This window comes from Vombatus ursinus, unplaced genomic scaffold (genome assembly GCF_900497805.2).
Source record: "Vombatus ursinus unplaced genomic scaffold, bare-nosed wombat genome assembly UNPS02006779.1, whole genome shotgun sequence".
In the NCBI taxonomy this organism is placed as follows: domain Eukaryota; kingdom Metazoa; phylum Chordata; class Mammalia; order Diprotodontia; family Vombatidae; genus Vombatus; species Vombatus ursinus.
In genome coordinates this window covers 24370692-24391511 of record NW_020946557.1, presented here as the reverse complement: position 1 = coordinate 24391511, position 20820 = coordinate 24370692, and the positions used below count along the sequence as shown (strand labels likewise).

The 20820-nt window shown below is 37.4% G+C and overlaps 1 protein-coding gene across 1 annotated transcript in view; it reads right to left on the bottom strand.

Annotated features, from left to right (window-relative positions):
* The window catches only part of ENPP3 (ectonucleotide pyrophosphatase/phosphodiesterase 3), a 114700-nt gene that overhangs the window by 74908 nt on the left and 18972 nt on the right, over window positions 1-20820 (bottom strand). Inside the window, exons 4-7 of the mRNA XM_027848671.1 lie at window positions 14600-14722; window positions 13666-13791; window positions 12108-12168; window positions 4596-4693 (exon numbers count right to left, since the gene is read on the bottom strand). Of these exons, the coding sequence (XP_027704472.1) occupies window positions 4596-4693; window positions 12108-12168; window positions 13666-13791; window positions 14600-14722 (408 nt within the window). The remainder of the gene's footprint in view (window positions 1-4595; window positions 4694-12107; window positions 12169-13665; window positions 13792-14599; window positions 14723-20820) is intronic.

Here is a 20820-nt window from a genome sequence, read left to right as displayed (position 1 = left end):
CTAATATCTAACAACTCCCAACTAAGCTTGAGGTCACATGTGAAAAGACACTATACAGAACAGAAAAGCTTTTCAGTATTTATATTTTAGAATGCATACTAATATCTATTATGATATACACAAATCATTATTATAAAACTAATTTCAGTGGAAATCTCTTTATAACCTATTCCTAAGTTCTTGGCCCATATATTTTCCTGACTCCAGGGCTGGTACTCTATTCATTGTACCACCTACCTGCCCCGTGGTCAGTGTATTTTCAAGTAGATGATTCACTTTCTTTAAAAATCATATTCAACATGAAATTTCTTCATAATATAAGACTATGAGATGTCCTTTAGCTTTTGTTCTAGTCTAGTGCACGTGAATTGGTAACATTCAATCACCAAGCATTTATTAAGCACGTATTATGTGTCAGGCATTGTGCTAGACCCTGGAGATACAAATACAACTAACTAAATAGCCTCTACTCTTGAAATGTAAGCATATGATTACAATGTTATTTTATCAAAACCTTACTGTTTACAAAGAAACAAATTTTATATCTTAGTACTTTGGCTTCCCACCTATGGGTTGTAATTATTGCAAGAGCTTTACAAATCAATAAAAGACCAGGTCTTCTATGTATTGACAAATTGTATTCCTCACACAGAGATGTATTACTATTTTTCCAATGCCTGGAGAAGCTATAATGATTATTTTTGAACCAGGCTTGTCATTTCATTAATGTAAGGAGCTCAAAGTGAAAAACTTTCTGAGTTCAAATCAGTACCTGCTCTGCAATGTATAATCTTAGTTACATTGAGAGGTTAAGCAACTTTCCTTTCCTAGGATCATATAGTCTACATGTGGCAGAGGTGGGATGAATTGAATACACCTATTCCTGACTAAAACCAGCTCTCTATCAGCTAAAACACATTCCTTTTTGTTACAATAAGTAACAAAATATAAATTACTGATTTTAAAGCATTATTATATATTTAAAGTGTTATTGAATTGAGGCAGTTCAGGACCTTCTATGTAATTTGTAATCCTAGAGAGTTGTCTGCACCACTGAGAGCTCAGGTGACTTGCCCACTATGTGTCTGAGGTGAGGGAGAGGTGGCCTGAGGTCAGCTCTCTATTTACTCTGCAACACTGCCTCTCAGGCACCAAGGTGCATTGGTAGAGGAAGTTTCTTTTTCTCGAAGTTCCCTACACTCTTTTTCTCTAGGTTTTTATGACACTATTCTATCCTAGCCCCCCTCCTACCTGGTTGGTTGCTCTTTCTCAGTCTCCTTTGCAGGATCATCACCCAGGTAATGGTGCATGTCTCCCAAGACTCCATCCTGGGCTGTTATCATTTCCCTCTCTACCAATTTACTTGGTGATCTCACCAGCTCTCATAGATTCTTTATCTTTTCTCTACTAATGATCTTCACATCTACTTATTCAGCTTTAATCTCTCACCTAACCTTCAGAATCACATCTCCAACTGTCTACTGGACATGTTGAACTAGATATCCCAAAGACATATTAAATTCAACATGTTCAAAAGTAAACTCATCTTTCCTCTAAAATCCTGTCTTACCATCACACAGTAGGCAACATCCTCTACTCCTCATTCTCATCCCATATCTAAACTCTTGCCAGATGTTGTAGATTTTACCTTTGTGACATCTCCCACATTTGCTCCTTTCTTTCCTCTGACACTGCCACCAAGCTAGTGCAGGCCCTCATCATCTCACACCCAGACTATTTCAATATCCTGCTGATTTATTCCCTTACTACATGTTTCTCCCCACTTCTGTCCATCTTGCAATCAGCTATCAAATTGATTTTCCTAAAGTGCAGGTTTGACCATTTCACCCTCCTATTCAATAAACTCCAGTGGTTGCATATCTCCTCCAAGATCAAATATAAAATCCTCTGGCATTCAAAGCCCTTCATAACCTGGCCCCTTGGTACCTTTCCATCTTTTTACTTCTTTCTCTTCACTATATACTCAGTGATCCAGTGACAGTCCCTTCCATTCCTCTCACAAGACACTCCAACTTCTGACTGCATTTTCACTGGTTTTCCCCCATGCCTAGAATTCTCTATTCATCTCCGCCTGTTGGCTTTCCTGACTTCTTTCAAATCCCAGCTAAAACCCCACCTTCTACAGGAAACTTTTCCTAATTCCCCTTTATTCTAGTGCCTTCCCTCTAGCGATTATCTCCAATATATCTTCTATATCTTTTTTGCATATAGTTGTTTGCACATTGCCTTTCCCATTAAACAATGAATTTCATGAGAATAGGGACTGCCTTTTGTCTTTCTTTGTATCCCCAGTGCTTAGCACAGTACCTGGCACACAGGAGATCAAGAAATGCTTATTGATTTGACATGACTTAATTATACCAGTGAAATACCAGCTACAATTGATATCTACTAAATTGATAGCAACTTTTTGGTCATTATACCTTCTCACTATCAAAGATAGTGATAACATCATGTAGTAATAAAAGACAGGGCCATGAAAGTTTTTTTTTCCTTAGAGACAGGAGCTGTCATACTCCAAAACCTTGAACACCTCTGGCTTATTTTTTGAATACAGTTTCCATATGGAAAAGTGATTTTTCAGGCATTTGTTTTTAACAAGGAAGGCCATTAGCTGTACCTTTATTTCTTTGATCATTTCTTGGTCTGTACAATAACCTCATTCCAGAGGTCACTACCACTGGGAAAATACACGTTGAAAGTTATTTCCTCTCCAACAGCAAAATACAAAACATTGGACTGGAGTTTACATAGCTACATTTGAAATTTTCCAACAATGAAAAGATGAAAAGTAAACAATTCGCTTTTGTTCAGGAAATATGACCTTCCCCTCTTAAATTATTGGCATAAATTCAAACAAATATCATGCTATTGTTACATAGAACTTAGGAGGCACAATTTTGCATTATGTTGTTTAATCCTGTTATCCACCCTATGAGGTATTACTGTTATCCCCATTTTTTAGTTGAAAAGTCTAAATCTTATGCAGGTTAAGTAGCTGACCCCAGTAAAGCTGACCACAGGCCAGCTACTTAACCTGCATGAGATTTAGGCTTTTCATTTATTCAAGATGTTTTCAATCTAAACCATAGTTGTAAAACTAAAAATCAACAGAATAGCCACTTTAAACAATGTGGCAGGCTATCACCAGGCCTATATACCTTACAAAAGAGAAAGTGGTATGAGGAAGCAGCTAGAATTTCAAGAAGGAAGTTCCTCAACAGCTGGGCAATAGGTATTTCAAAGAGGAAGTAAAGTGGCAATTACAGAATAAAGATTCCTTACCTCCATGTATGGATGAAGGCTTTATACTGGTGATATGGATAAGGTAAAGGAAATGCTTTATAAACTTAAAGGGATATAGAAATACTTTTTATATATCATTATATACTATATGTAATATGATTATATTAATGTTAAATTATATAATATGCCATTATCATTATTACGTGATGTTATTTGTTGTTGTTCACCCTTCATTTTCAAAGAGGACCAATGACATCCCATCCCTTTTTCCCATCCCACTCCTTCCCATACCTGGGCATATATATTCTCCCAGTTCAGTGGTATATACCTCAGACCTAAAGATTTTCCCATACCATGCCTCCTGACACCCTTGTGAACAGAGTCTCTGTAGGGGAAACTGAAGCAAAATCAGATCTGCCAACAGGTATCTTTGCTATATATTCAACATCTGCATCCCTTACAAGCTAAATAAACCTATCCCTCTATACCCTTTGCTTGTGGGGGGCAGTCATTTGGATGATCCTGATATGAGGGCTCAGGATGGCTTTCTGAGCCACTGAGAACTAGCGTCTTATCCACAGAGATGGGGCAGTAGATGAATAAGAAGTTGAGAGCAAATGAAAATCAGCCTATAAAGAAGGGGATTCTAGATCATAAATCAAGAGGTGGAGTGGCCCTCAGAGGCCATCTAGTCCAACCCCTTCACTTTACAGAGGAGGAAACTGAGACACCCTGTAGGTGATTAATAAGTATTTGTTAAAATTAATTAAAAAGTGAATTAAATTCTGCTAAGCTTATAATTCAGCATTCTGGAGTTCATACTTATGAAATATTTTGGTTGACTATAAATTTGGGTAATACAAGTTTAGAATATGTCCTGATTCTTGAAGACTCTGACTCATTAGTTTTTTTTTCTAAATGTTATGTGTCAGGATAGTATTACATGTCTACTACAAGAATCTCTGGAGAATTCCATCATCCTCTGACACTACCTTAATGGAGAGCTGTTGTACGCATGTAGTTGCAAAGGCTCACCTATGAGTTCTTACCTGTCCACGTGGAAGGGAATATGGAAGTGGGAAGATCACAAATCTTTTTCAAAGAAGGAAATAACCCCCTAGAAAATAATGCTATTCTCAGTTGTGTCAAATTCTATACAAACAGGTGACAGAGAAAGGAAAGGCCAAAACAAATATGAGAATGTGGGCACCATGGATAAGCCATACTATGCAATAAACTGGCCATCAAATCCAAGAGTCAAAGATGAGGCTGGCACAGCTATTCCTTCTCTTAGTAGGTATAACTTGACCCTTTCACTGGAGACTTACTCAGTTTGTTGATATTGGGCATCAGTGTGCTCCATGTATGTAAATATTCAGATCTGAAACCATCCATGGAAAACAAAATCACAGGTGGCAGACTAAACCTAAAAGTAAAAATTCCAAAAAAAAGTCATCATTCACTGTAATTATAAAAAGCAAAGTACTCTCCTGTCTTCTGTTTGTCAATCTCTATATTAGGAAACGTTCATGTAACTAAAACATCGAGGAAGGAGAATGAACTGCACGATATGGCAAGATTTGTTTATATTGTTATCTCTCTTTTAAACCCTAATGAGCATATCAGGACCCAATCCTCAGATCCCTTATAAACTAGTGGTACCCCCTCCCCCCTGCCTCAGTGTGGTATCAGGCCCTGGCCATGCCTAATCTCTTTGACTTAGGGTCAAAGTGTTGTGGTTTGGGGTGCTGGGAATCCCAGAATATAAGGGTACAAGGGGATTCTGTCTTGAAAGTATTCAACCACTCAAACCTTCTTTCAGTCAAAGCAGCAGGGTTATTTGTATCACCAAAAGAAGCTGGCTAGATTCTGACTGAACCTGCAGCATTGTAACACCAACAAAAGTAGGCATAGTTCCCAGTGAATCTGAACAATTTAATAGGGGTAAGCTTGGTACTTATATACAAGAAAGACAGTGAGAAGATCTGGATGGAATTAAGGAGTGGTAAATAACCTGGAGTGGGTCAGATGCAGACAATGAAAGGAGTTAAGTGATCAGAGAGCCACAGTGAAATAGCAGTTAAAAGGATCATTGAGCATCTAGATGGGCTGGGATGGGCCAGATGTCTCAGACAAAAGGCCACGGTTGTGTGACTGGGTTGTGTGACTGGGTTGTGTGGGAAAGTTCAGGGACTGGGCTTCATTCAAAGGCATGGTTTTTTCCTTTTAGGGGTCCAGGTCCCATTACCCTATCATTCTCCCCTTAAACAAATGGGACCTAAAATCTTTTGGAGTAATTGCCCCTTACCCCAAAATATTTTAGGGCCCATTTGTTTGAGGAGGGAATGATGGGACTATGAGACCTAGATCCTGAATTTTCCCATACATTTCAGTAGCCCAAATCAGGTGCCTCTGCCCAAGGCAATCTGGTCCACCTCAACCCACCTCGATTACTTAATTAGCTTACTTGAAACTCCTTAATCCCATCTAGACCCTTTCATTGTTTGCCTCTGGCCCGCCAGGCTACTTACCACTCTTTAATACCATCAAGATCTTTTCACTAACCCTTTTTCCCTTTTTCTGTGCAACAGTATCATTCTCACCCAGACAAAGCTGCAGATTTACTAGGAATATTGCCCAACATACTGGTGTTACAATAAATCTCACTACTCTGATAGAAAGAAGGCTTGAGTGGTTGAATTATTTCCAGACAATTATCTCCTCTCCTGTTTCCTTATATTTTGGGATTCCCAGCACCTCAAGTCACAATAAAAGGAAGTAGAGACCACCTAGGCTCCATTCTAATCCCGATTTTGGTTCTCCCTATATATGTAAAACTCTATTGCCCATATTCTACAAGAAATCTTTCCCAACCTCTCTAGTGCCTTCCCTCTTTTAATTATTTCCTATTTAGCCTGTAGAGTTTGTTAGTATATATTTGTTCATTTGTTGTCTTCCCCATTAGATTATGAGCCCTTTGAGGACAGGGAATGCCTCTTTTTTGTATCCCCAGCACTTAGCACAGTGCCTGGCACATAGTAGGTGCCTAAATATTTCTTGACTTACTTTTCACCTAAGAATGATCAATCCCAGTGGCATCCTTTCCCCTGCTGAAGCTGTTTCTGTCATGAATATGTGCTGAAAAACCTCCCTCCCTGACCCACTTCCTGCCTGTGCTGTTCTTACTGCTTCCTAATCCCCTCATGGGAATTCTCTGACATATTTAACCCCTGGTTAAGTGGTGGTTTCCCTCCCCTACTCCCACTCCCACTTCCTAATTGGAGCAAAAAGGGTCAGGATAATGGTTGACACACTGGTTCATAGATTTAGAGCTGAAAGGGGCTTTTAGAGGCCATCTCATTTAATTTCTTCATTTTACAGTAGAGGAAATTGAGGCCCAGAGAGGTTAATTGACTGGCACAAATTCATATCAACAGTAAACTTAAGAGTTGAGATTTGAACCCAAGCCTTGTGATTCCAAATCCATAACTCCACTATATCACACTGTTTTGTTTTGTTTTGTTTTGTTTTACTGCCAACTCCTACAGGTATTGGATTCTAACAGAGAACTTTTTCCTGTGTAAAAAACAAAAGCCAAAAACATTGAGACTAAGTAGTTCACTGAGCAAATAATACAATTAATGTAAGTGATAAGTAAGTTGAAATTAAACATTCTCTCTGTTAAGCAATAGACATGAATGACCTAGGTGAGTCATCTAGTATGTACAACTTTTTCACTCTTCTGCAAAACATCCTTTCTAGGCACATCCTACACCATATAAGTAACAAAAAGCAAGGATACATATCATTCTCATCTTCCCTCTCCAACTTTCAGAATATCTAGCCCAATTTCTATCCAGGGCCTTTCTTGATTATTCTAGTTGTCAATACTCTTGTCTTGTCCAGCCCAGGGCAGTCCAACCTGCCAAATTTGTATTTCATAATTTATATTTGCATATTTAGTATGGAAATGTGGTGCAAACACCACTGGATTTGTAACCTGAGGCCCTGGAAAAGTTCAAATCTCAGTTTTACCAGCTATTAACTGTATGACTTCGTCTCTCAATGACTCCTCCATAAAATGAAGGGGTTGAAGCAGATAACCTCTAAGGACACTTATAGCTCTAAATCTGTAATTTTACTTGCTTATTTGTGTATATATTTCCTCCTACTGGAGTGGAAGTTCCTTGAGGGCAAGGACTGTTTCATTTTTTTTTCTGTATCTTGAGTACCTAGCAAGATGTTTATGCAAAGCAAGTACTTAATAAGTGCTATTGAATGAGGGAATGACTAAAATCAAGGCTAGAATTATTTTTTAACACATTAACAAATGAGAATATTTTCTAACTATGAAAATAATATCTTCCTGTATAGACTAAGCTAGTTTTCCCTTTAAAAGTATTGAAACTATCCTTAAAAACCTAGTTGACTCAGAAAACAAAGGCTGGGTCTTTTGATGTAGCTTCCTGGGAACCTAATTACAAAAGGCGCCTAACTAGGAGGTAAGGGTTGTCCTCCTCTAGGCCTGCCTGATGTTTAAATATAAGCAAGACAGAGACAGGGAAGCTGAACTCAGATGAATCAATGTTGTATCCTTGCTGAGTATTCTTTCCATACTGGCTAAGCAGACTTCTTTTTCTAACTATTAGATGGTTCTATGAGTGTCTCATTTTGTTCCAATTCAGAGAACCTGAAGCACCGGACTAGCCTCTGAATTACTTCTGATCTAGAACAATTGTGTTCCTCTACAAAAGTCATATTTGATATTTAAACATAGATCCAGAGGTGTGGGTACTCCCTCTGCTGAAATGAATTGAAATACTTCCATATTTTAATAGATAGTCTTCGTGAGTTTCCTCAATCAACGGACTTGTAATCAAGCTGTTTCTGAATCCCACTTGAAGCCATTTCTCCTGAGTAAGGGGCAGCCAGGTATTCAGTGGATAGAGTGCAGGTCCTGGAGTCAAGAAGACTCATCTTCCTGAGTTCAAATCTAGCCTCAGATACTTATTGACTGTGTGATCCTGGGCAAGTCACTTAACCCTGTTTGCCTCAATTTCTTTATCTGTAAAATGAACTGGAGAAGGAAATGGCAAACCATTCCAGTATTTCTGCCAAGAAAACCCTAAATGGAGTCACAAAGAGTCAGACTACTGAACAACTGACTGAACAACAAGACTTGTCAGAGCTTGTGCTCTACTGACATAGCCTTTATGAATTCAAGGTCATTTCCACACTATGATGAAGAGTTAAAGTAGGTTTTTAGTGGGAAAATGCTTCAATAATTCATATATTCATTGTCTCTGACAAGGAGGTGACCTTTTTTGCTGAGGCCAACCCCTCTACATGTGCCCTTGACCTTATCCCCTCATCTTTTCCAGAAGATTGCAAGTCCAACCATCTCCTCTCTCTTGATCTTTGACTTAAATGGTTCCTTCCCTGCAGCCTTCAAACATGCACATGTCCTTCTTCTTTAGAAAAACCTTCATAGATCAAACTCTCATCCTGGATTTATCTCCTCTCTGAACTTTCAAGACACTATTCTCTCTTAGTTTCCCTTCCAATTTACTAACTCTTTCTCAGTCTTCTTTACTGGCTCATAATTTAAATCAAACTCTCTAAATGTGAGTGTTCCATAAGGCTATGTCCTAGGACCCCTAATCTTTTCTATCTATATTCTCAGAGTTCTCATCATCTCCCATGGGTTTAATTATCTCAATGCTAACTCTCAGATTTCTATATCCAATCCAGTCTCTTCCCTCAATTTCAATTCTACATCACCAATTATCCATTGGTTCTTTCGAACTGGATATTAACAGATTTTCAAGTTCCCAAACTATACTGTGCCTATTTATAATTCTGGTGACAAAGGGAAGGAGACCCTGAGGGTGAATAACAGTGAACACAGGGATCAAAATCTCCATAAATTTGGTTCCAGCTCTGCTGCTGATGTCAATCCTTAAAAAAGACTATTACTTTAATATCCATAAACCCAGATAAAAACATGAAATCCTTTGGTTTATCCCTATCAAAATCCTTCCCACATGTAGATTTTAATAGCAATGTTGCTAATAATTCCCAAAGACTTTAAAAAAATCTAATGAAAAGAATAAATAAGCAATCCAGAAGTAGAGTCTAGTTTTGGAGTTGTTATGCCTTAATCATTTAAAATCAATGCAAGAGGGGCAGCTAGGTGGCGCAGTAGAGAGAGCACCGGCCCTGAAGTCAGGAGGACCTGAGTTCAAATTCGGCCTCAGATCAAACACTTGACACTAGCTGTGTGACCGTGGGCAAATCACTTAACCCCAATTGCCTAAAAAAAAAAAAAAAAAAAAAAAAAAAGCAATGCAAGGCTCTAAGACATCTCTAAAAGTCTCATGATGGAAGATGCTATCCACATCCAGAGAAAGAATTATGGAGTTTGAATGCAGATCAAAGCATACTATTTGCTCTGTCTTAAGGAGTCTTTTGTTAAAAATAAATAGACTTTGCTGCTTGCCAGAACTAATCTTCCTTAAGAGTGAGGACAAAAAGAGAAAGAAATGGCATAGTGAAGAGAAAATTTCCTTACTGCCAACGTGGGTTATTATTTGCTTATTTTACTTATTTTCAAAAATAACTACGTCAAAACAAGAGAGAATTTTCATAAAAGTTTTCTAATTCTTTAATTGTTTATGATTTTTGAAAGCATCTCTTTACATATGGACAATATATATGGCTGATCAAAACCAAATTTAACTTATTTTTGTAGCCTTTGGAGATAAAAGAAAAGGCTTCATTTTATGAAATTTCCCACAGAAAAAATACATATTTTTAAATTCTTTGTTTTGATAAGTTTATATCACTAGATATTTTTTCCCCAAAAAAATTATAGCATGAATTAAGTGATCACAGTTTCGATTTCTCAGCAAAACTCACTAAACTGAGGCATGAGATTTAAGAGCAGACAGTTCATCTTACATATGTTTAGATAGCATAATGAAGAATCTAGGTTCCTCTTCCTAATTTTTTTTAAGAGTTCTGACTTACTTTGCAAGGAGTGTCAGGAGAGGGGGATGAGAGGCCAAGTGGTTAAAAATAAGCCAGCACTGTCTTTCTAAGTGCTAGGAGGGACAAAGTTCTCTGCCCTTTGAGGGAACAGCTTAGGAAGTGACTGGTTGTCCTGCTACATAAAATGGTAAGCCTGCTGTTATAGGAATTGTGACTGATAAATGATTTAGCCTTAAGGTAGAAAGGAAAGAATGTGGGGTAGGAGAAACCCAGGGATAAAATAGATAAACTAGGTTGGGTGCTATACTCATCATTGAGTTCTTTTGATCAAGGGACGAAGGATCTCCTTTCCTTGTACTATCATCATAACTACTAGTGAGGAGTAAATGTGACCAACATGAGGGGGTTATACTTCCTCTTAAAAAGTGTGCCATTCCTGTATCCCAAAGAGATCCTAAAAAAGGGGAAAGGACCCACAGGCACAAAAATATTTATAACAGCTCTTTCTGTGGTGGCAAAGAATTGGAAATTGAAGGGATGTCCATCAATTGTGGAATGGCTGAACAAGTTGTGGTATATGAATGTAATGGAATACCATTGTGCTATAAGAAATGATGAGCAGGCAGACTTCAGAAAAACCTGGAAAGAGTTGTATGGACTGATGTTCAGTGAAGTAAGCAGAACCAGGAGAACATTCTACACAGAAACAGCCACATTGTGTGATGACTAACTTTTATAGACTTAGTTATTCTCAGAAATACAAGGATCTAAGACATCTCCAAAAGTCTCATGTTGGAAGATGCTATCCATATCCAGAGAAAGAATTATGGAGATTGAATGCAGATTGAAGCATACTATTTGCTATTTTTTAAAATTCTGTTTTGTTTTGTTCCCTCTTTCTTGTGGCTCTTTCTATTGGTTCTAATTCTTCCTTGCAATATGACTAATGCGAAAATATGTTTAATAGGAATGTGTAGAGCCCATATCAGATTGCACACCATCTTGGAGAGGGAGGTGGGGAGGGAGAGAAAAATTTAAAACTCAAAAGCTTATGGAAGTGATTGTTGAAAACTAAAAATTAATTAATTAATAAAAAAAAAGAAAAAAAGTGTGCCATCCTCATCACCAGCACTCACCTATTTTAGAGCTGGGGACATATGCAATGATAGCAGCAATTGGTAAAACCTGTCTAACAATACATAGTGGAAGCACAATTATGAAGCTGGCTTCTGGTTCCCATTTACAGAGAAAGATGGGTCAGTAAGCAAAAGTCTAGATAAGCATCAGGTTAAATTCTCACTAAGATATTACCTATAAACTCAGATGAAACATTTTTTCAAAAACTTGTTGTAAGTGACAAAATAGCGAGAAGCTTCTTAGGCTAATTAAAGTGAGGCAGGCATACATAGCATTATGGATTCATTGCTGGATGATACAACTCACTTATTTTATAGATGAGGAAATGAGGCCAAGAGACGTAAAATATCTTGACAAGGTCACCAAGCTAGTAAATGTCTAAGACAAGGCTTAAACCTAGGTCTCCTTGACTCTCAATCTATCAGTCTATCCACTACAATTTAACTGTGTTTACTTCTTCAAGCTCATAATATTTTATCTCAAATGTTTACTTTTTGCTAATAGTCAACCTACTTTAAGGAATGTTCAAAAGTTCAAACTTCAATAATACAAGCAACTCCTTTCATTCTAAAATTAATTATTAGTTATAATTAATTATTAATTCATTTCTATTCTAAAAAGTATCATCCACAAACTCCCATATCCTACTTCTTTCTGTTTCAATTCAGTCTTCCTACTGCTAAAAGAGAATCTAATACTCAAATTAATCTTACCCCTCTGGACACTGAGACTCCTGAGAAGCGCTACATTCTTCATCTACCCAGAGGCTTTCTCCTAAAAATGTGAGATCAAAATGTTTAGATATCAGAAAAGCAGAAGTTAAAACACAAATGCATAGATAGCATACTTCATCTTAAGATGGAACTATTTTATTTAGGGCACTCCCTAAGAATAAAGTATTTTACTACAAAGCTATAATGAGGATATAACAACTGGAGCTTTTCTTGGGTAAGGGGAGATTTCCAACTCTGTGCCTCACTGTTCTTTGCTCATTCTATGCCATGCAGAACCACCCCACCCAATTCCACCTTTCTGCTGTAGTCCATCTTCCTCTCTTTCTTACAGCCATGTTCTCCCCATCTGCTTTCCCATCACATCCCCTCCCAACTTCCACCCATTCCCACAACATTACACCTCCTCTGAGGTGTCAAGGCTCATTAGCCATGACACAAGGGATGTGATTTGGATTCTCCCTTGGCTAGCTGTATCCCATTAGGAATGATTGTCTTTTGTGTGCCTCTTCCCCTCCCCACCCTCCAAGTGATCTCCATGAGCCGGAACTCCTGGTTACAACTATGGAGGAGGATACAATTTTTCCAGAGAAAATGAATGCAGTTTAAATTATTAACATACAATTTATTGCATGGCATACAATGGCTTGGCAGAGATCAGTCACCTTATCTGATTAACTACCTATCAAGAAACAGTTTTGAAAGGAAAACAGTTCTGAGGAAATACAAGGGCTAAATTTTATTTCAAGAAGATTTCCACTATAATGAGCTGGCATGTATGCCTGATTTTTAAAGTACTGGGTTATTTTAACCACCAAGAAAATGGCTTTAAAAGTATATTGAAGAATAAAAGGAGTTAGTGTGAAAAAGGAAAGAATGGGTGAGGTCGAATGGAGAATTTAACAATAAGTCTTAACCTCCTAACTTTGCCTCTTCCTGCTAAAGAAAAAGCTTATGTAATACACACTGTCAGCTATACCACCACCAATTTGGTGCCCAGGGCAAGCTTCCCTAAACATTCCAAGAAAAAACAGCATAAAATATACCCTCAAATCAATTTTTTTTAGTCAAATGAGGTTTGGAGGTGAAGAAGAGAGATCCCAAGATACCATAAAGATGTAGCCTCAAATAATTTTTGTGTGACAAATTCAGTTGCAGTCAAAGGACAGATTACAGGATGATAGGAGGTGACCAGCATGCCATCTAGTTGCTTCCTATTCTAATTAATTGTTCTTGTTGACTAGTTACTAAATTCAATTGTTTATTACTGAAGGAATTTAAGTAATGTGAATGTCCTTTAAATTTCAGTGGCATAGAGCAAAGCTGTGGTCTCCCTGCTCCAGTTATAACTCTGCATACTGTATTTCTTCCAAAAATTAAATGAAAAGCCAAATGTCTTTTCATTCCAAATGAGTACTCAAATATTTCACAGCCTGTCCTAATTTTCATATCTTATTATTAAACTAAGATTCTCTCATGTGTCGATCTTTTTTTTAGGATAAAACAGAAGAAAATTATTCCTATTTGTTCTTTTACTTACCTTTGCAAACACTGTTATAATCAGTACAACAGTCTTTTCTCTGCAAGCAGTCATCAGAGCAAGAACAGTGACTGTGAGGTAGCCGAGTCTCTCCACAACGAAATACATTACATTTCCATATCTGAGCTGCAAATTTCATAATTCAACTGAGTATTTAATAAATTAAAGTTCACTATAAGAAAATATGAATTTTATTTCAATAATTACTTAATTATCTACAATAATTAAGGACAAAAGATAATGCAGAACTGTTCATCTACTAGGACTACTAATTCACTAATCTTCTCCATTGGCATAGATATCAGGAGAAAGGCTCTATTTTGCTATAAGGCAAGCTTATGAGCGTTGGGTAACCTTCTAGTCACTAATCTATTCTCAAGGTAGGGATAAGGAAATTGGTTCTGGGGAATCTTTATGATTCCAGCATGGCTACTCAAAGGAAGCCTCATCCAGTGTAGTCAGTCAGTCAACAAACACTTATTAAATACTTACTATGTGTCAAGCACCATGCCAGATGTTGGAAATATAAAGAGAGGCAAAAACACAGTCCTTGCCCTCAAAGGGCATTTGTCTCCCCATTTCAATGGGGAAACAATATGCAAATAACTGGGTACATGCAAAATATATAATATAATTACAAAGCAGTAAAAGAATCTTTATAAGTTTCCTAAAGAAGATGGGAGGTGAGCTAAGTCTTGAAGAAATTGGGGACATCTAGGAGGCAGAGGTGAGGAGGAAAACATTCCAGGCATGGGAGATAGCCAGTGAAGAGGCTCAGCCTCTTCTGGAGATATACGCTGAAGAAGGCCTTGGACTGCTAAAACGCAGAAGCAGTCCATTGACAGGACTACTGATTACCACAAAATGAGTTCCATATCATTATTGTTCCAGAAAGCAAATGATAGGCTAACTCATGCAATGTTATTGCACATACTTGATGCCACACAAGTTTCTTCAAAATCCCAGCAGCAGTTCTTCCGGTCTCTACAGCCACTATCACACTGGCAGCCCTCCAGACCTCTGTAGGATTGCTCGTAGCATTTGTTTCTACAACTCCCTGAAAAACAAAAAGGACAGAGGAACACATTACAGGGGCAAACAGAATTTCAAGTTATTCTGTTTCCCTGGCCTCTTGTTGCACAATGCATCCTTGGCTTAATAAATAAAAACAAATCTAGAGTTTGAACCTACTAGAATCTCCTAATTACAGGTTATGTTTGATTTAACAAAATAAATCTAGTCCAGAAAAAAAATCTCAGAAAAAAACTGTCAAGTGCATCTTTATCTTTCCACTGATTTTCCATTACAGATTGCAGAATAAGCATTTTCATAGATGTGGGAACAGCAAGAATGGACCAAAGGAAATACAGTTCTGTTGGCTGTTAAAACCTCCTCTGGTTTCAGTGTCATTCATATGCTATAGTCATACCTCTCATACTGCTTTTTTTTTTACAACGGGGAAATGTTCATCTTTTTCCTGGTTTTGTCAGATGATACCAGGAGAGATTCATCAGCTATGCATGAGAAACTTAGACTTGAAAAGCAAATGATTCCTAAAAGTCTTTTGATCAAGCAAATTGTACCTCTTCTATTTGCTCAGTCCACAGAATTGTCCTGTTCTCCCCCCCTTCTTGGCTACGTGCACTGATTTCTAGGGAAAGACCCCTTCTTAGGTTTGATAGAGGCTCTTGGTCTGCTCCTTCCTTAGTATTTCTAACCCATGTTTTCCACCCATTCATTTGGGGTGGACTATCAAAGTACTGCCATGTTCCCAAAAAAAGCAACAGAGGGTCTGTGAAGCCCTGTGACACTGACATAAAGAGAAGACAAATAAAATGCCAGTGAAGGACCTAGGGCTCTTTACTCCATGGTTTTAGCTCCATAAGAAAAATATACAATACACTGACCAATGTGCAATTAATGATGTTTGCAAGTACATCTCCATTGTTTGTGACTATGCACAACCCAGGGAGATACAATAAAAATTAAAATATGGTCACTGTATATAGATTTGGGAAGCAGCTATAGAAACAGCAGTGAAGAAACCTCTCAGCTACATCTATAGCAATTGAAAGAGCAGCCCTGTATCTTTCCAACACTGGCATCACTGCTACCAAAGGGAAAAGTGGGGCTGATCACTTCCTATTCCTTTTTTACTTCTAAGGATCAGTGAAAGAAAAGTAGGTTGGCAACAGATTGGTCTTAAATGAAAGACAATATGAGGTAGTAGATAGAAGACTGGCCTCCAAGTCAGGATGATCTAGGTTCAAGTACTACCTCTGATATTTGTGACTATGAACAAATCACTTCACCTTCCAGTGCCCTGGCAACTGTCCAAAACTAGAAGCTGCAAGCAACTGCTGACCTACGTTGGAAGGGGATTTTTCCCATCTAGAGAACTCTCCACACCAATGAAATCACATATCTGGACCAAAAAAAAATGTCAGACTAAAAATTTGGATTTAATTTGGCAAGCTAGTGAAATCAGATCTTAGAATAATTAAGGTTAAGTTGGCAGTAGTGCAAAAAATGGACTGAGAAACTAGAGATGGGAAAGCCAACTGGAAGGCTATTGGGATAGTGCAGGTAGACATCCATAATGGCTCAGCAGTGACAATAGAAAGGAGTAAGTGTAACAAAAACAATAATAACAACTTACATTTATAATGCTTTAACATTAGCTAAAAATATTCCTCACAACAGAACTCCTTACTACTGTTTTATCATCTAAGAGAACAGAAGTAGGGCACCAAACAAGGGTTATCACTCTCTTCAAAATAACAGATCTATCCCCTGTGGCCTGGAATGCCCCTCCTCCTCATCTCTGTCTCCTGGCTTCCTTCAAGTCCCAGCAAAAATGTCACCTTCTGCAAGAAGCCTTTCCTGATCTACCTTAATACTGCTGCCTTCTCTCTTAAGAGTACCTCCAATTTATTCTAGACAGATCTCATTTGTACATAGTTATTTGTATGTTGTCTCTCATTAGATCACAAACTCTTTGAGAGCAAAGATTTTTTTTGCCTTTTATTTTTTCGTATTGCCAGCCTGGTGCATAGTAGGTACTTCATAAACACTTGTTTACTTGACTAGAAATGCTGAAATCTTTGACATAGTCAGCTTACATATATTAAATGTCTTCAAGATGTGAAAATAACAACAATAATAACTGACCTTTATATATCACTTTCAGGATTGCAAAGCACTTTATATACATTAACGCATTTCAGCCTCATAGCAATCCTGAAGGGCAGATATATTTGGAGTACCTCCATAACTTCTTATAACATTAGGATTCTGAAAGCCAGATTCCCTGAGGGACAAAAGGGAAAGTCAAAGACTTCATCAAAGAAAAAAACCTCAGAACCAGCTGCTCCTTGCTTTTAGGGCAAAGAGGAGGGAAGGTAAAGGTAGCTGTATCTGGTTAAGGAAGAAAAACCTCAAGGTAATAAGATACTTAAAAAGTCTCCTCTCCCTAACCCCAGGAAAAGGACTCAACTAGGTCTATTCCACCAGAGGATGGGCAATTTCTGACAAAGCCTTGGATTTTCTTTAAGTCCTCTCTTTCCTTTTCCCCTTCTAAGAAAAGGGCGTCAACTAAAGCCAATCCTAGAAGGAGTCAACCATGGCATCCCAGGTAAAGGAAAAAGTATGAGCTGTAGGCAAATGACTTAATTTAGTGTGATTCCTGAGGAAAGGGAGAGTCAAAGTGAAGGAAAGACTCCCATGGCCACAGAAAGAACATCGGGGCAAAGAAAAGGGCTCCAGTTTAGTCTAATCAGCTGATTAGGAGAAATTTAGGATTTCAGGTCCTGAGGTCTCAACATCTCAATAAGTAAACAAAATAATAATGATAAAAGTCTTTTATGATGCCAGGAATGCCAGAGACAGAAATCCAGAAGGGAAGAATAACACCCAAAACACCTACAATCTAAACCTCTAAGAAAAAAAAAAGTTTGCCTACAATATAAATTAGAATTCCTAGTAGAAATGATATGAATCTTTAGAAAGAGCTTAAAATAATATTAGAAGAAAATGTAATATATAATGTATTAGAAGAAAATATACCTGTGAGACAGCTCAAGTAATGATAACTTAAGAATCATTGTACTACTCAAATCCATGACCAAAAAAAAAAAAAGAACTTGAATATTATTTTTCAAGAAATCATTAAAGAAAACTACCCAGACATATTAGAATGAGAGCAATATGAAAATAGAATTTACCAATAAGCTCCTAAAAGAAATCCTAAAATGAAAACTCCTGGAATGTCACTGCTAAAATCCAGAGCTTATAGATCAAAGACAAAATACTACAAGCAGCCAGAAAGAAAAAATTCAAATACTGAGGAACCACAGTCAGGATCACAAGAGACTTAGTGGTTGCCACTATGAGGGACCAGACAACATGGAATATGATATTCCAAAAGGTGAAGGTCTACAAAATTGAATATAATCTTACAAAAGAAAAAAAAATGAACGTTGAATGAAATAGAAGACTTTCAAACATTCCTGATGAGAGAGAGAGAGCGCGAGAGAGCTGAATAGAAACACTGAGTCAAGAAAAAAAATTAAAAAATAAATACAAGTAAATGATCAGAAGGGATTTTGTGAGGATAAATAATTACATTCTAATGAGGAAGGGAGGAAGTGATATAAAAAGTTTCATCATAAATTACTTATCGGATCTAAGGACAGAGAAAGAGTTTATGAACAAATAAGAGATAGAAAGGATCACAGAAGATAAAATGGATAATTTTTATTACATAAAATTTAAAAATTTTTGTACAAACAAATCCAATAAGCCTAGGAACTGAAGGAAACAACTGGGGGAAAATTCTTCACTGCAAGTTTCCTCAATAAAAGGTTTCATTTTCAAAGTAAGAACTTAATTCAAATTTGTAAGGCTAAGAGCCATTTCTCAATTGATAAATGATCTAAGGATATGAACAGGGAGTTTTCAAGGGAAGAAATATAGACTATCTATAATTATGTTTTTAAAAGTACTCCAAATCACTAATACTTAAAGAAATGAACATGACAACATCTCTGAGTTTCTACTCATCAGCTTGGAAAAGATGACCAAAAAAAAAAAAGGAAGAAGAAAATGGCAAATATTAGAGGAACTGTGGTAAATCATTCAGTGTTGCATTGTTGGTGCAACTATGAGCTAGTCCAGCCATTATGAAAAGCAATTTTGGAACGTGCAAGAAAAGTTACTAAACAGTATATAACCTTTGACCCAGATATACTCTATTAGTCCTGTCTTGGAAGATATATATATTAAAAAAGGAGGAAATTATCCTTTATATACAAAAATATTCAGCTTTTCTTTGGGTGGCAAAAACTGGAAACTTCTTTCCTTCTTTCTTTCGTTCCCTCATTTTTATAGTAGCTTTTTTTTTTTGGTGACCAAAACTGGATGCTTACTTTCTTCCTTCCTTCCTCTTTTCTTTCCTTCCCTCCTTCCTTCTTTCCTTCCTTCATTCCTTTCTTCTTCTCTTCCTTCCCTCTCTCCTTCTTTCTTTTGTTCTTTCCATCTTTCTTTTGCTCCTTCCTTCATTTTTTCCTTCCTTCTTTTCTTTCTTCTGTCCCTCCAACCTCCTTTCCTTCATTCTTCTCTCTTTTTCTCTTCCCTCCCACCCTCCTCCTATCCTTCTATCCATTCTTCTTCCTTTCCTCCTTCCTTGATGTTTTCAGTGGGTTATAGAAAGGGGAAAAACAAATATTTGATAATTAGAAATATACATAATAATTTTTTTTAATAGTCAAGGATAGATCCCTGTGACATTCCATTAAAGTCCTGCTTCCAGGATGGCATCAAACTATTGTGATGGAATGAATAATGAGTTTACTAATCACTTTGATTTGCTTGAGCTCCCTTATTATCCAGGAAAAGCCAAAATAATAAGGAAATAGGAATCAGTCAGTCAGGAGGCAAAAAGAATGTTGCTCGAGTTTGACTTACCAGTGATCCATTACAGTGTTCACTGGGTGAATCCAGGACACCTCTGCCATGCCAGCAACCATAGGGCCAGCTTAAAGTGATTCATACTAGCCCCCAATGGACAGAGCTTGCACAAATATCCAAATTCCAGGTACTCTGTACTCCCCCTAATCTCCTCCCAATCCTGGAACTCTCCTCCCGAAAATGCCCTGAAAACATCCCCAGAACCTCCCTATGTCCTGCCTCCCTTTGTTGTAAAACCATATGCAAACCATTTCCTAAAGCCCAATCTTCAGAGGGGCCCAGACTAGGTCTAACTGCTTTCCCTCATGTACCAGACTCGCTCAATAAACATTTTCTAAACACTTTCATTTTTGCACTTGAACTGTGCCTGTCTCTTCAGGCCGAAACTGTACCTTAATTAATCACCATTAATGATTATTCTTTTGTCCATTGACAAAACAATTCTGAATCCGCTGAATTGTATTATTATTATCTAAGCCACATTTCATTTTTGCACATAAAAGTTGAATCATAGGCTAACAGATTTAGGAATCTTACAATTATATAGTCCAAGCCTTTTACAAAGGACAGCCACAGAAGGTACTTAAGCATGGGATGTAGGAACAAAGGAAGTAGCTAGGAGGTTCAGTGGGTAGAGCATTGGGTCTAGATTCAGGAAGACCTGAGTTCAAATCCAGCCCCAAACAGTTACTAGCTATGTGACCTTGGGCAAGTAATTTAACCTCTGTTTGCCTTAATCCACTGGAGAAAGAAACAGGCGAACCACTCCAGGATCTTTGCCAAGAAAACTACATGGACAGTATTGGTGTGCAATGGTCCATGAGGTCACAAAGAGTCAGATGTGACTGAACAACAAGAACAAAGGATATAAACTTTTTTTAATTAAGAAATTAAACTGAAAAAAATCCTTTAAATATATGAAGTCCAAGCTTCCCATATCATCTCAATAGCCTTGAGTTAGCTAGACCATTAATTGATGTCTAAGAACCGGACCCTGTTCAATATAGAGTTGGCATTCTTGACAGTACAAAATGTCAGTAACTAGGCAAATATATTAAAGTTAACGCATGAATGATTTCTGAAGATTTACTTCTAGTCGGCTTGAAGAAATACTTGGATTCTCAATAAATACCAAAACTAGTTTGGCAAGACCAACTTTAAATGCAAATGCAGACCTTTTTGTACTTA